The sequence below is a fragment of the Equus asinus genome, chromosome 11 (assembly GCF_041296235.1).
Source record: "Equus asinus isolate D_3611 breed Donkey chromosome 11, EquAss-T2T_v2, whole genome shotgun sequence".
Taxonomy (NCBI): Eukaryota; Metazoa; Chordata; class Mammalia; order Perissodactyla; family Equidae; genus Equus; species Equus asinus.
This window is the reverse complement of record NC_091800.1, coordinates 25741617-25758717: the sequence shown is the minus strand read 5'-3', so window position 1 is coordinate 25758717 and position 17101 is coordinate 25741617. Positions and strand designations below refer to the sequence as shown.

Genomic DNA, 17101 nt, shown 5'->3' with positions numbered 1-17101 from the left:
GTCTGTCAATTTTGTTTGTCTTTTCAAAAAACCAGCTCTTAGTTTCACTGGTCTTTGCTATTGTCTTTCTAGTCTCTATTTCATTTATTTCTGCTCTGATCTTTGTTGTCTCCTTCCTTCTACTAACTCTGGGCTTAGTTTGTTCTTCTTTTTCTAGTTCCTTAAGGTGTAAAGTTAGGTTCTTTATTTGAGATCTTTTTTTTTTATTGAGTTATTGATAGGTTACAATCTTGCAAAATTTCAATTGTACATTAACGTTTGTCAGTCATGTTGTAGGTGCACCACTTCACCTTTAGTGCCCACCCCCCACCCCACCTTTCCCCTGGTATCCACTAAACTCTTCTTAGTCCATAATTTTAAATTCCTCATATGAGTGGAGTCATACACAGATTATCTTTCTCGCTGGCTTATTTCACTTAACATAATTCTCTCAAGGTCCATCCATGTTATTGCAAATGGAATGATTTTGTTCTGTTTTGCAGCTGAGTAGTATTCCATTGTATATATGTACCACATCTTCTTTATCCATTCGTCTGTTGCTGGACACTTAGGTTGCTTCCACATCTTGGCTATTGTAAACAGTGCTGCAATAAACATTGGGGTGCATAGGACTTTTGGGATTGCTGACTTCAGGCTCTTTGGATAAATACCCAGTAGTGGGATGGCTGGATCGTATGGTAGTTCTATTCTTAATTTTTTGAGGAATCTCCATACTGTTTTCCATAGTGGCTGCACCAGTTTGCACTCCCACCAGCAGTGTATGAGGGTTCCTTTTTCTCCGCAACCTCTCCAACATTTGTTGCTATTAGTTTTAGATATTTTTGTCATTCTAACGGGTGTAAGGTGATATCTTAGTGTAGTTTTGATTTGCATTTCCCTGATGATCAGCGATGATGAGCATCTTTTCGTGTGCCTATTGGCCATCAGTATATCTTCTTTGGAGAAATGTCTGTTCATGTCTCCAGCCCATTTTTTGATTGGGTTGTTTGATGTTTTGTTGTTGAGTTGCGAGAGTTCTTTATCTATTATGGATATTAAGCCTTTGTCAGATATATGACTTGCAAATATTTTTTCCCAGTTAGTGGGTTGTTTTTTTGTTTCAATCCTGTTTTCATTTGCCTTGAAGAAGCTCTTTAATCTGATGAAGTCCCATTTGTTTATTCTTTCTATTGTTTCCCTTCTCTGAGAAGGCATGCTGTCCAAAAAGATCCTTTTAATACTGATGTCAAAGAGCGTACTGCCTATGTTTTCTTCCAGAAGCCTTATGGTTTCAGGTCTCACCTTTAGGTCTTTGATCCATTTTGAGTTTATTTTGGTGAACGGTGAAAAAGAATGGTCAATTTTCATTCTTTTACATGTGGCTTTCCAGTTTTCCCAGCACCATTTGTTGAAAAGACTTTCTTTTCTCCATTGTATGCCCTCAGCTCCTTTGTCAAAGATAAGCTGTCCATAGATGTGTGGTTTTATTTCTGGGCTTTCAATTCTGTTCCATTGATCTGTGCAGCTGTTTTTGTACCAGTACCATGCTGTTTTGATTACGGTAGCTTTGTAGTATGTTTTGAAGTCAGGGATTGTGATGCCTCCCGTTTTGTTCTTTTTTCTCAGGATTGCTTTAGCAATTCGGGGTCTTTTGTTGCCCCATATGAATTTTAGGATTCTTTGTTCTAATTCTGTAAAGAATGTCATTGGGATTCTGATTGGGATGGCGTTGAATCTGTAGATTGCTTTAGGTAGAACAGACATTTTTAACTATGTTTATTCTTCCAATCCATGTACATGGAATGTCTTTCCATCTCCTTATGTCGTCATCCAATTCTCTCAGAAAGGCCTTGTAATTTTCATTATATAGGTCCTTCACTTCCTTAGTTAAATTTACCCCAAGGTATTTTATTCTTTTTGTTGCGATTGTGAATGGTATTGTATTCTTGAGTTCTTTTTCTGTTGGTTCATTACTGGAGTACAGAAATGCTACTGATTTATGCAAATTGATTTTATACCCTGCAACTTTGCTGTAGTTGTTGATTACTTCTAACAGTTTTCCAATAGATTCTTTGGGGTTTTCTATATATAGGATCATGTTGTCTGAAAACAGCGAGAGTTTCACCTCTTCCCTCCCTATTTGGATTCCTTTTATTCCTTTTTCTTGCCTGATTGCTCTGGCCAGGACCTCCAGTACTATGTTAAATAAGAGTGGTGATAGAGGGCATCTTTGACTCGTTCCTGTTTTCAGGGGGATGGCGTTCAGTTTTTGCCCATTGAGTATGATGTTGGCTATGGGTTTGTCGTATATGGCCTTTATTATGTCGAGGTAGTTTCCTTCTATGCCCATTTTGTTCAGAGTTTTTTATCATAAATGGCTGTTGGATCTTGTCAAATGCCTTCTCTGCATCTATTGAGATGATCGTGTGGTTTTTATTCCTCAGTTTGTTGATGTGGTGTATCACGTTGATTGATTTGCGGATGTTGAACCATCCCTGTGTCCCTGGTATGAATCCCACCTGATCATGATGTATGATTCTTTTAATGAACTGCTGAATTCTGGTTGCCAAAATTTTGTTTAGAATTTTTGCATCTATGTTCATCAGTGATATTGGCCTGTAGTTCTCTTTTTTCGTGGTGTCCTTGTCAGGTTTTGGTATCAGCCTGATGTTGGCCTCACAGAATGTGTTAGGAAGTGTTCCATCTTCCCTAATTTTTTGGAATAGCTTGAAAAGGATAGGTATTAAATCCTTTCTGAAAGTTTGGTAGAATTCCCCAGGAAAGCCATTTGGTCCTGGGGTTTTATTCTTTGGGATGTTTTTGATTGCTGTTTCAATCTCTTTCCTTGTGATTGGTCTGTTCAAATTGTCTGCCTCTTCTTGAGTGAGCTTTGGGAGATTGTAGGAGTCCAAGAATTTATCCATTTCCTCTAGGTTATCCATTCTGTTGGCATATAGTGTTTTGTAGTATTCTCTTATAATCTGTTGTATTTCTGCAGAGTCTGTTGTTATTTCTCCTCGCTCATTTCTGATTTTGTTTATTTGAGCTTTCCCCCTTTTTTTCTTTGTAAGTCTGGCTAGTGGTTTGTTAATTTTATTTATCTTCTCAAAAAACCAGCTCTTTGTCTCATTGATCCTTTCTCCTGCCTTTTTCGTTTCAATAGTATTTATTTCTGCTCTGATTTTTATTATTTCTCTCCTTCTGCTGACTTTGGGCTTCATTTGTTCTTTTTTCTCTAGTTCAGGTAGGTGTGCTTTAAGGTTACTTATTTGGGATTTTTCTTGTTTGTTAAGATGTGCCTGTATTGCGATGAATTTTCCTCTTAATACAGCTTTTGCTGTATCCCATATGAGTTGGTATGGCATGCTATCATTTTCATTTGTTTCCAGGTATTTTTTGATTTCTTCTGTAATTTCTTCAATGATCCATTGCTTGTCCAGTAGTGTATTGTTTAGTCTCCATATCTTTGTGCCTTTCTCAGCTTTTATTTTGTAATTAATTTCTAGCCTTATAGCACTATGATCTGAGAAGATGCTTGTTATTATTTCAATTTTTTTAAATTTGTAGAAGCTTGCCTTGTTTCCCAACATATGGTCTATCCTAGAGAATGTTCCATGTGCACTTGAGAAGAATGTGTATTCAGCTCCTTCAGGGTGGAGTGATCTATATATGTCTATTAAGTCCAATTGTTTTAGTTTTTCATTTAGCTCCACTATTTCCTTGTTGATTTTCTGTCTGGATGGAGATCTTTTTTCTTAATGTAGGCATTTACCACTAAAAACTTTCCTCTTAAAACTGCCTTTGCCACATCCCATAAGTTTCAGGATGTTCTGTTTCCAATTTCCTTTGTCTCAAGATAGTTTTTGATTTCTTTGATTTTTTTCTTGCTCCATTGGTTGTTTTGGAGAATTTTTTAAATCTCCACGTTTGTGAATTTTCTAGTTTTCCTCTTATAATTGACTTCTAGTTTCACACCACTGTGGTCAGAAAATTTATTAAATTTATTAAGACTACTGCCATTTTGGTAATTGTTTGCTGGCTGTTTGGCAGTTCCTTTCTTCCTCTCTTCCTTTATGATATGATGATTTTTGTAGTGATATGCTTGGATTCCTTTCTCTTTTGTGTATCTACTATAGGTTTTTGCTTTGTGGCTACCATGAGGCTTACAATAAAACATCTCATATTTATAATAGTCTAATTTAAGCCAATAACAACTTACCTTTGAACTCATATAAAAAGTTTACTTTTCTACATTCTCTCCTCCAATATTTTGTTTTGATGTCACAATTTACATTTTTATATTGTATATCCATTAATAAATTATTGTAGTTATGGTTACTTTTAATACTTTTTTCCTTTTTTTTTTTTTGTTTTTGAGGAAGATTAGCCCTGAGCTAACATCTGCTGCCAATCCCCCTCTTTTTGCTGAGCAAGACTGGCCCTGAACTAACATCCATGCCCATCTTCTTCTACTTTATATGTGGGATGCCTGCCACAGCATGGCTTCACAAGTGGTGCATTGATCTACACCTGAGATCTGAACCGGCCAACCCCAGGCTGCTGAAGTGGAATGTGCAAACTTAACCGCTGCACCACCAGGTTGGCCCTGCTTTTGTCCTTTAATCTTTTTTTTTTTTTAAAGAGCTGGTGGACTTTATTTTTATTTAAGTATTTTTTTAAGGTATGCTTTTTGGTGAGGAAGATTGGCCCTGAACTAATATCTGTTACCAATCTACCTCTTTTTTTCTTTTCTCCCTAAAGCCCCAGTACATAGTCGTATATCCCAATTGTAAGTCCTTCTAGTTCTTCTACATGAAATGCTGCCACAGCACAGCTTGATGAATGCTGTGTAGGTCCATGCCCAGGATCTGAACTGGCCAACCCAGGGCCACCAAAGTGTAGTATACCAACTTAGCCACTATACCACCAGGCCAGCCCCCTGTCCTTTAACCTCTCTACTAGAGTTTTAAGTGATTTACCCACCACCATTACAATATTAGAGTATTCTAAATTTAACTACATATTTACCTTTACAAGAGAGTTTTCATAGGTTTTCATGTTACTAATTAGCATCCTTTTGTTTCAGCTTGAAGAGCTCCCATTAACGTTTCTTGTAAGGCCAATCTAGTGATGATTAACTCCTTCAGCTTTTCTTTGCCTAGGAAACTATCTCTCCTTCAGTTCTGAAGGACAGCCTTGCTGGGTATAGTATTCTTGATCAGAAGTTTTTTTCTTTCAACACTTTGCATATGTTATCCCACTCCCTTCTGGTCTCTAAGATTTCTGCTGAAAAATCTACTTCCAGTCTTATGGAGATTCCTTTGTATGGAACAAATTGTTTTTTTCTTGCTGTTTTTAAGATTCTCTCTCTAACATGTAACAATTTAATTATAACATGTCTTGGTGTGGGTCTGTTTGGATTCATCTTATTTGGCACTCCATGGGTTTTCTGGATCTGGATGTCTCTTTCTTTCCACAGATTAGGGAAGCTTGCAGTCATTATCTCTTTGAATAAGCTTTCTGCCCCTTTCTTTCTCTCTTCTCCTTCTGGGACCCCTATCATGCATATCCTGGTCTGCTTGATGGTATTCCTTAAGTCTCTTAAGCTATCTCCACTTTCCCATTCCTTTTTCTTCTTGCTTATCTGATTCATGAATTTCACTGTCCTGTTTTTGAGTTTGCTGATCCTTTCTTCCATTTGATCTAGTCTGCTGTTAAACTCCTCTACTGAATTTTTCAGTTCAGTTATTCTATTCTTCAGTTCTATGACAGTCCTTTTAAATATTTTCTATCTCTTTGCTGAAATTCTCATGTAGTTATTATGTATTGCATTAGTAAGCATCCTTATGTCCATTATTTTGAACTCTATCAGGTAAACCACTTATCTCCATTTCATTAAATTGGTTTCTAGAGATTTATTTTGTTCTTTTGTTTGGAACATATTTCCTTGTTTATTCATTTTCCTTGACTCTGTGTACATTAGATAAAACAGCCACCTCTCCCAATCTTGACAGACTGGTCTCTTGTAGGAGATGAATTTTGTCAATCAGCCTGGCCCGAATCAAATTTCATGATTGCCCAAGCTGCCAAGCTGTTCTTAGTGGCTCACAGAAGTTTAGGGTGTGCCAAGACCCATCAGTGTCCCAAAGAGGAAGACTACATTCAGCACCTACATGCAGTCTGATTAGAAGCTGGACCCTCAGGCAGCAGTTGGGAAAGTATGCAGCCAAATTCCTTCCAAGGAAAAACTGGGAGATAGGCTTTTCTGCCTGCTCCCTCTTCACTAAGCCTGGGTATATAGCTGTGGGGGACACTCCTGCACTCATTAAAAAACTGCTTCTGTCTTTCCTACAGTATTATGGGACTCATGAATGGAAGTCTCATTGGCTATCAGAGCTAGGTGATTTGGCGGCCCATCCCTCAAGTGGCAGCCATAAAAATTGGGGTGCTAGATGTGTGGACAAGCTCCTTGGAGGGAGATACTGGTGACTTGGTTTTACTGTTGAGCAAGACAGAGGAAGAAGGTGGGGGAAGTGCTCATCAGCTCTTTTGGGCTCTTGGGAGGATCACAGTCAGCAACTAGATGCATGCTAATTAAAAAATGGACCCTCAGGCAGCAGCTTGTAAAGTATGCACTCAAACCCTTTCCAGGGAAAGACTAGAAGATGGACATTTTTGCCTGCTGCCTCTCTGCTGGCTCTGGAGAGAGCTGCAACGAGTGCTTACGTGCCTATTAACAACAGCTTCTTTGTTTGCTACCGTCCTGTGGGACTCATGAATGCAAGTCCTGTTAGCTTTCACAGATAGGGGATTTAAGGGCTCACTCTTCAGTTGGCAGCTTAAAAGCTGGGGCACTAGATATGTGGTCCGAGCTCTTTGCCCCTCAATAAGAAGCTGGGAGTTGGGGGTTGCCTCCCAATTGTATAGCACTGTGCTGGCAGTAGAGTTTATGGCAAGAGTGCTTCTCAGCCCTTCCTACCCGTTTGATGTTGGGTATTTTCTCAGTCACGCAATGAGTGGGAGTCACTCAGCTACTTTCTGGATTTATCTCAAAGGGAATTGCTCCCTGTGTAGCTGTATATCCAGTATGACCACAGGAGGAGGGAAATTCATGATTCTTCTATGTTGCTATCCTGGTGCAGAGTCCCAGGAATTTTTTAAATGATAAAATTCAATGATAGTTCTCATATATTGTTGCTAAGAATATAAAGCAACCTAATAATACCTAGAATCCCATTTTGGGAAATTTAGCCTGAGGAAATAATCCTAAATAATAATCTTAACACAGAAAAAAATAGTTTCAGGCACAGAGATCTTTATCAAAGCTGTGATAATAAAGAGTTAGAAACAATCAATATATCTAGAGTTAGGCATGATTAAATAAATTATGGTATATCTAACTGGCAGAAATAAGAAACTGGAACATCAAAATGTTGGCAATAATTAAATATAAGAACTTCTATAGCTATCCATTGCTTTCACTTTATTTCAAAGAAAGAAATAAAAAGAGAGGTGGAAATAAGGGAGGAAGAGAGAGTAGGAAATAGTAGAGAAGGAAGGAAATGGAGCCAGAGAGGAAGAAAGAAGTAAATTTAGGGAGAAGGGAGACAGAGAGATAAAGAACAGGTAAACAGGGAAGTAAATTATATCTTCCTTTAAGAAAAGACACTCAGCAAAATCCAAATTTTAACAGAAAATTAGGAGCTAAATCTTCAACTTAAAAGGATACTTAAGAATTAGTTGCTCTCATAATTTTAAAATACTAAAATATGTTAATACTACATGAATTTCATTTGTACGGATGTTAAAGAATAAATTTGCTGTACAACAGAGGTAGAGCTGTAAATACAGATGAATTTTGACATGAAAGAAGTGGTCTGTTTTGTTCAAACCTTTCCACACTCTAAAGTGTAATACTGTAGAATAAATATCAATCCTCTTTGAAATGTCACAAGAGCATGTTTTTCATACTTCTCAGTAAAATGCCACAGAACATTTCCATACAGCATTCCAGTGAACAGTAGAAATGAAGCTCCACAGAATTCTATCCAACTTTTACCCAGAGGAAAACATTCTTCTGGTTCATTAGCAAATGTGTGCAAAGGCAAAGGAAGACCCCTGTGGATAACAAAAACAAGGTCTGCTACCAGGGGCAGCTTCCCAAAACCTAAACTGAGGAAAGGATCCAAATGAAAAGGATTCGAGAAAGTTTAGACAAGTACAAGATGATGAACGATGGTCTCTACATTACATGTAACCTTTGTAAACAGCCATTCATCACACTATATCTAACTGGAGTAAAACCTTAACTACTCAAAACCAGTCTTCTGCAACCCTCAGGCTTCCAGATCTCAAGCTCTGGATCTAGAAGTGGCCAGAAGAAAGAAAGGAGAAAAAAACCCTAAAAGCATCTTTGATGATAATGAAGCAACATCTAAAAATGATCAAAAATGTTTGAAATTAGCCAGTAATTCTAAGATTACATATAATGTAACCGATCAGATCTCAAACTTGAAGAAGAACTTTTATTAGCTGGCAAATTCAAAAAGGTCAGCCCTCCTATGAGATGCTCAACCATTACTTGCTGGACGAAGGATATATATGGAAGTACAAATTGGAATCAAACAAGAAAAGAGAAAGAGGGAAGAAAGAAGTGACGAACAGTAGTCACAGCAATTAGAAGTAACTGCTGATAAAGAGCATCCCTCACTGACAGCAAAAGTGAGAAACAGCAAATGAGAGAGTATAAGAGGGCAAGAATTGGAAAAGAAAACACCCACTTTAAAATTGCTGCCACTGACTTGTATACAGAATACATAAAGAATTCTCAAAATTCAACAACCAGGGGCTGGCCTGGTGGCGCAGCAGTTAAGTTGGCATGTTCCGCTTCTTGGCAGCCCGCGGTTTGCCAGTTCGGATCCCGGGTGCGGACATGGCACAACTTGGCATGCCATGCTGTGGTAGGTGTCCCACATATAAAGTAGAGGAAGATGGGCATGGATGTTAGCTCAGGGCCAGGCTTCCTCAGCAAAAAGAGGAGGACTGGCAGTAGTTAGCTCAGGGCTAAACTTCCTCAAAAAAAAAAAAAACCCCAAAACCACAATAAGATACCACTAACACTTATTAGAATGGCTAAAATTAAAAAACCAAAGCCAAAACAAACGAAAAACCCAACACTATCCAACAATCCTACTCTTAGGATTTATAGGAGTTTTCTAAGTGAAATGAAAAACTGACATTCACACACACACAAACTTTAAATGGTTACAGAGGTTTTATTTGTAATTGCTAAAAACTGGAAATTCCCCAAATATCCCTCAACTGGGGAATGGATAAATGATCTGTGGTACATCTATGCAATGGAATACTACTCAGCAATAAAAAGGAGCAAACTCCTGATACATGGCAACAACATGGATGAATCTCAAACACATTATACTAAGTGAAAGAAGCCAGACTCAAAAGGCTAGATTCTGGGTGATTCCATTTACACATTTGCAAAGGCAAAAATACAGGAATAGAGGATAGATCAGTGGTTGCCAGAAGCTAGGGGCAGGAAAAGGAGCTGATTACAAAGGGGCATGGGAGAATTTTGGGAGGTGATGGAATTGTTCTATATCACAGAACCGTGCACTAAAAAGGGAGAATGTTACTATTTGTAAATTATACCTTAATTTAAAAAAATGAAAGTTAATTGTAGCCACTGAAGTTATAGAGTTCTCTACTGTGCTCCTGTGTTTTGGCTTGGGGGTGGGAGCAGGGAGAGTTGAGGCTGGGTAGGGCAAATGTTTGTACTGAACTTCAGTAGCAGAGCTGGATAGGCAGAGCAGTCTGGCGGGGTTGGGGGGTGGGGTGGGGGAATTCACTGTATGGAGTAGCAAGGACTCTTTCCCAGAGGACTGAAATTCAAACTAAACTAATTTACAGATACTGAGAAAGCTTCAGAGAACCCAAGCACAGGCTAGCTCAGAATTAATTGCTCTCAAAAACTTTTAAGCTCTAGAATCCTGCAGAAACAGTCTGGTCCTGCTTCGGTCAGATGTCCACTGCTGGGCCAGTCAGCTGTGTGTTGGGCAGTGCATCATGTTGCACAAAATGGTTGCTCCCACTGTAATCAAGTAAGTGGGGAAGGAGGGAGCATTCCCCAGAAAGCAGAGGAGGTAGGCAGACAAAATGTTTTGTACATTATACATGACATAAGCAGTCTTTATCCTTATGGCAGGTTACATTCCTTAAAAAGCATGGTAAGGTCAAACTAAAATGGTCATTGTCTTAATTTTTATAGGGGGAATACAAACAATTAACAGGTTATGCTTCTGATTAAGGACCAAATACCATTTTTAATCACGTATAAATTATATACCTTTATAGGTATAAATGCTTCTAAAGTTTATATTCATTAGTTTTAAGGAGACAATAGGGTAACAATACCATAAAATTCTATTTAATATGCTACAGTATTTCCCCACTTGAAATTGTACATTCTTTAACTTAATTGCCTAATGACAGGTGCAAAATACATAAACAACCAATCAGAATCAGGACTAAATAGAATCAATGCCTTACACACAAAGTAAGTATTTTAAATTGTTATATGCATGATGTACAGTTAAAGCTTCTATCTTAAGGCTTTATGATTCCTCGTTTTTATAGTAATAAAACCAAAGGTTAAGGACCACTTTAACCAGGGCCAGGAACAGAAAAGGATCCTTAGAGGACAGAAATCTTTGAAAACTTAGGACCACAAAACGGCTTATTGAGAAGCTGACCTTAGAGTGCTTATTTTGCTGATATTTTTAAACATAGCAAGAAATAATCATTAGAAATTAAATTAAAACAACAGAAAGTTTTCTGCTCCTTTGAGCTACTTTCTAATTCAGCCTGAGCAGTTGACTTGGCAACCACCCTAGTTTTGCGAGGCACACCTGCCTTTAAAATGAACGCATCAACTCTTACATGCACTAAATTTTCATCCTTTGGTCTCTTATCGCATCGTGTTTCAAAACATCAAAGAATCTAAAGCTGTGTCTTGAATATCAGCCAAACCTCAAAAAACACAGCTCTGAGTTTGATCCTGAGCCCGCAAAATCAGAAGCCTTGCAATCTCAGCCGTAACTCTCTCTTTTTTTAACCTTATAATAATATGCTGAAGTGGTTCTTTTCTGTCAGCAATTTTAAGGCTTAAAGGATTAGATAAAAATTTATGGCTATAAAGTAATGAGATTTTCTTTTTAAACAATCTTGACCCAAATGTCTGTCCCCTAACTAGCCCTTATTCACATACTAGCAGGATCCTCCAATACTTTCCTTACCCCAACGGACCACTTCCCTTTTGATTTCTGAAGGAGAAATGGGTTTGTCACAGATTCCTGAGTCAGTCCCTGCTACCCATTCTAAGCCAACGCCTTGGGGCACCATCACTGCTGTCAGCTCCGGATTTCAAACTCCTGCTTTCAGCTCCTCTCAATGCCTGTCCACTGTCTTGCCTACTGCAACTAGTTATTTTCTCAACACTCTGTTTATCCCAAGTGAAGAAAACAGCTACTTCTCCTACACTCAACATATGCTATTAGTACATAGTTCTTTTACCAAAGGTTTAAGAGTAACAAAGGGTAACTATAGCACAGTGCAGAAAGAACTTAAATTGAATTCTACTTATCACTCTTATTAAAGGTTCCTCAGGATTCCTGATTATCTTTTTCCTCGAGGCCTTTCCTCTGTCATGGTCTGGAGCCTTCCCTCTCCCTCACTCCAAACCCTACCCCTAACTCTCTTCTATTTCCTACTCCTCACAAACTTAGCCAAAGAGAAGACATTCCTCAAATTTCTGTTACTTTATTCTACAAAGGGAATCTAAGCTCTTTTCTTTCAGTCTTTTCCTTCCAAACACTGCCTAAGGACCTCACCTTTCACAACTAACAAAAGCCCATCTAGGTGTCTTCTAAACAAAAGTTCACTTTTTTTCTCCGTAAGGAATGTTCCATCCTTTTAGGTTATCTGGCAAAAGCTGCCGCCCATCCTGAAAGTAATAGTCTTTCTTTCTTATTATAAAAACATACCAAAAATTTTATAGTCAAATGACTACTGAATTCTTCAAAGAAGCCCCAGGAGAGGCTATTCACTTACTGAAATGCTATTATCATTCTGCTTGAATTATTTTCTACACAATTTACTAATTCTTTCAGAAAAGTGGCTTACTGCTGTGCCTCAGGACATCCTCCTTTGGTCCAATTCCCTTACCTCTGCTTCTATCTCTCATTCTCATTCCTACATTCATTTATTCATCCAGCCAACCAATGGACATGGCACTGGATGTGGGAAACACAATCCTAGTACTCAAGATACTCTCAGTCCAGAGGGGGCCTGTACCAGTGCTACCTGTGAACCAGGAGATGAGGAGGCTGGGGTTCTACGTGATTAGACTGAGTGCTGAAGTCAGGAAGAATTTTACTAAGCTGTCACTAGCTTATATGGATACTTTAGTCTTGAGAATGAAAGTTGCTGCCTGGGGGTTGATCATTTATGCCTTCAGTCTAAAAAGATATATAACACATTTCTGCAAGTAGGCTAATGATGCTGGTAATGCTGCCTCCTTCCTGAAAATACTGGAGGTATGTAGTTGGTAGAATGCTTAAAACTGAACTGTCATAAATTTTAACCATTTTTCATTCATTCATTCAACCAAGAAGTATTTATAGTATTTATTTTCTTTGTGCTTGAGGAGAAGGATAGCTTCATCTACTGAATATCACATTCATTGATAACTATGTTTTGGGTACTGTGTTACATCAATTGAATGAACAAAGTCAAGAACTGTCTGGTCAATTATACCTCAATAAGCCTGAAAAAAAAAAGAACTATCTGCTATTATCACAGTAACAGATCTTCAAAATGAGAGTTTTGAGTCATCAGTAAAAAATTATTATAGCTAGTATATTATTTTGGAGAAGAGGCAAGGAATGTAATCCACAAAAGTAATCTATTTAACTCTTTGCATTTGAAGAGTTAATCTTTAGCTGGAAAATTCAAATATTCAGAAAGACATTTCTTTTCTCCAGGGATTCCAGAGAGTAAAAGTTTACTCTATTTGGTAACATATAAGCCAATTTTTAGGCAATTGAATGTCAATCTCAAAATAACTTTTAAGTAAACTTCTTCTCTAAATTTATTTATTTTCAGTATACCATGTAAAATAAGGGAAACTTGCCTAAGTGTTTCTTAGTGTTCCACTTTTGTTATCTAAGACAATGCTGAACAAAGTCGTGAAGTACTCAGAGTTTTTCTTTGGTGTACTCTTATCTCCCTAATTCTTGGAGAGCAATTTGAACCTATGTTATTCTGTGGCTCCTGAAGGCTTCTCCAGATCACTTGACAACATCTTATCCCCAACTCATTCTTCAAAACATAACTATCCTTGGTCATATTCCTTCCAGCATCCAACTGCAAATTGGGCTAATCTCATAAACTAATTCAAACTAACATATTCATTAATGGTGATAATAGCTTAATACATTGCTGCGTTCAGGGAAATGTGCAAAAAAATAGAAGATGTATAAAAATATAATGCTGTAATCCAAGAGCAGGGGTTGTTTTCCCATTTATGGTCACTGGCTAACTAAATCTCAAACTAAAATAATAAAAACCAAACAAATGTCAAGAGTTATACGAAAATAAACCAGCTTAAATTTAACTTTAGTTTGAGAAGGAGAGGAAATGAAACTATACTACCTTGCATTTCTATATAGTTTGCACATGTATGTAGTATTCTTTCATAAGTATATATATTTTATTTACTTTAATATTTAAAACAATGCTGTAAAGTTTATATTACTTCTATTTTTTAGATGAGAAAATTTAGTCTCAAAGAGGTTATGTTACTGATCACTGAATGGTAGAGCATGGACTCTAAACAATTCTAATTCCAAGTCAAGTGTTTTTCTACTATGCACAGCTTCTACAAACGTTCATAGTATCTCATTTTAAACTAAGTAAAAGAAACACAAAAGTATATAAACATAACGACAAAGCTACGCTTTAATTCCACATATGGCCAGTTTAAAAGGAAAATGGGGAGTAAAATGGGGAGGGAGAGTAGGCAGGCCAGGCAGGAGGAAAAAGCAAGAAAAAAGATTACTGGGCAGAAAATGTCAGATAGAGAAATAAATAAGGGAAGGAAAGAAAGCAAAAGACAGGTGTATCCAAGGAAGGATGAGTTGAAGTCTGGGCCCTTTGGAGTCCTCACTCACTGCTGCTTCCAGCCAACAAACCTGGCTTCACATCTCCAGAGGAGTCTTGCTCTGCATTCTTCCTCCTCGGCTCAAGTCAGCCAAAAATGTTCCCCCATCTAAGATGTCTAGAGAGCTGTGGGCTAGTATTTAGACAGATCCCCAGAGCCCTGACCTTAGCTTGGTCTAATCACTGTAATCATTGTATTTTCCTTTCATTTCCTTAGTTACAGAACTAAAGCAATTCACTTTAGAAATCTGCATCACCCTCTATCTCAGAGAATTAATGGAGACTCAAGCGCTGACCTGATGGTATCAAAAGCCTGATAGTGGGAACAAAACAGTAAAGAAATCAAAGCCAAGACTTTCATCACTGAAATAGCCACTGCCCAAACTTGCCTTATATATACACTTTTTACTCAAAAATCACTGCTCTAAGTTAGATATACCATAGATAATAAAACGCCTACACATATTCACCACTTATGTTTCTAGGATTTTGTTTTATTTACTTAATTTATGATTTAGGTAAATTAAGTATAATTGCTTTCACAATGAGATAAATATCCTATATTACTAGTATTTAACAAACTTTTTAAATCATTGGTGTAATATTTTAATTAAAACAACAGCCTTGGGAGACACTGAGTGTGAATCCCAGCTTAGGCTCTTAGTAACTGAGTGACTTTGGGCAAATTACTTAATATCTTTGAACTTCATCCATGAAACGGGGTTAATAATATAGTACCAACCACGCAGGTTGTTTTAAGAATTAAATGAGTTGAGTACTTGCCACTGAACAACATGTAGTTAGCATTCAACAAATATTATCTATTATTATTATTAGTCACTAACTTTGCTACCTAGCTGCACAAAACTTACAGTACACCTTTCTGCTTTTCTAAAAAAAGATTAAAGTGATTTTAGACGTTTTAGAAAAAACTGGGTTTTTAAATAATAAATAGTAATAAAAAATTAAAGTCAAATATTTATAGTAACATCTATTAAAATTGCAAAGCAGAAATGTCTTCCTTTGACGGTTTACCTCGAAGTCTATCAGCTGTAGGTCAGCTATCAGTGTCACCAGCAGCCCACTATTGTAGAGCTCTTGTGCCAGCTGAGCCACAACTTCAGTTGGGGGTTCCTTGTCATTTGTACCACACAGAATTTCTTTCATTGCTTGCAGCGATTTTGAGACTTCTTCTGAGGCCTAGTGACCAAAAAGAATGCTAATAGTTAAGAGTAATAAAAATTTTCAGGATATAAACAAACAAAAACCATTTCTTGGGCCCTGTTTATTATAATCAAAGAACACTGTATAGTTACAAACAAACAAAACATTTAGTAGGGATTACTTTTTTCTTATTTTGGAAAATGTTACTAAAATTTATTTATATGAAAAAGATCTCTCGTATTTCTACTTAGTCAACATAACTGAAACAATCTTCCTTTAAACCATATTCAGACACAGTCAACTTTGCTAGTAAGTAATTATAAATTTTACTCTTCAAAATTAAACTGACTCCATTTTGGAGACTTAGTAGCTACTGGTCTTTATTTAAAGCATTTGTTAAGGTTTTTCAACAAAACCCTATTCTTCTGATTTTTCACTGGACTAGGTATAAAATCATAAGTTGTCAAAACCCATACACTTTGTCAATCCACTTACCCCTCACACATAACCATTATTTTTTTTGCTGTCTATGAAACTTTAAGAAATGGTCATTGTTGCACAACCCTGTGAGTATATTAATAACTACCGAATTCTATACTCTAAAATGATGGATTATATGATATGTGAATTACACTCAATAAAAATTTTTTAAAAAATTAATACAGGTAAGGAAAGGAGAACAGGCCAATTAGTTAACAATTTGATTTGCTGAATATCTTTAAAGAAGTAACGGTTTTATTACATTCAAGTAAAGTACTCTAATCACTATAACTGAAGAAGGGAATAAGGAGCATAAGGCAAAATAAAAATAATTCGTAGTAGTGTGACAGTACTTAAAAAAATAATTTCCAGATACATTTTATGATCCGACTGAAGCAAACCTTAATTTATTAAAGATTGGAAGTTTCTTAAATTGTAACAGATAGCCACAGAAGAGTACTTTAAACATATATAGATAATTATAAAGAAAACACCTGTGTGACCATAACACAGGTCAAGAAACAACATTTTCAGGGGCCAGCCCAGTGGCACAGCAGTTAACTGGGCATGCTCCGCTTTGGCAGCCTGGGGTTCCCCGGTTCAGATCCTGGGTGCAGACATGGCACGGCTTGGCAAGCCATGCTGTGGTAGGCATCCCACATATAAAGTAGAGGAAGATGGGCACGGATGTTAGCTCAGGGCCAGTCTTCCTCAGCAAAAAGAGGAGGATTGGCAGCAGATGTTAGCTCAGGGCTAATCTTCCTCAAAAAAAAATTAAAAAAAAAGAAACAACATTTTTGGCACCCCAGAAGAAACCTGAATGTCCCTTTTTTAGGCCAGAAGTAAATATTTTTAAGTCTTTGATGACAATCATTTATTTACTTTTATTTATAGTTTTCTCACCTATACTTGCATCTCCAAACAATACAGCTTAGTTCTGCTGATTTGGAATGGTAGCCATACCCTTTTATGCTTTGCCTCGTTCACTCAATACTATACTCGTCCATGCTGCTGCATGTAGGCAGCAGTTCTCTAATTTTCATTGCTCTGTTGAATTCCATTGATCGCTGGACCACAACTTCTTTATCAGTTCTACTGTTGATGGACATTTGGGTTGTTTCCATTGAGGGACTGTTATGAACAACAATGCTGTGAACATTCTTGTACATGCATCCTGGTGCACACATGCAACAACATCTCCAGAGTTTATCCCCAGGGGTGGAACTGCAGGGTTTTAGAATAT

General features: G+C 37.2%; 1 protein-coding gene across 16 annotated transcripts in view; it reads right to left on the bottom strand.

Moving 5' to 3' along the window:
- The window catches only part of CAB39L (calcium binding protein 39 like), a 148127-nt gene that overhangs the window by 55980 nt on the left and 75046 nt on the right, over positions 1-17101 (bottom strand). For all 16 annotated transcript variants that reach the window (XM_014838938.3, XM_014838939.3, XM_014838937.3 and 13 more), the window contains one exon: positions 15250-15414. In XM_014838938.3, coding sequence (XP_014694424.1) covers positions 15250-15414 — 165 coding nt within the window. The remainder of the gene's footprint in view (positions 1-15249; positions 15415-17101) is intronic.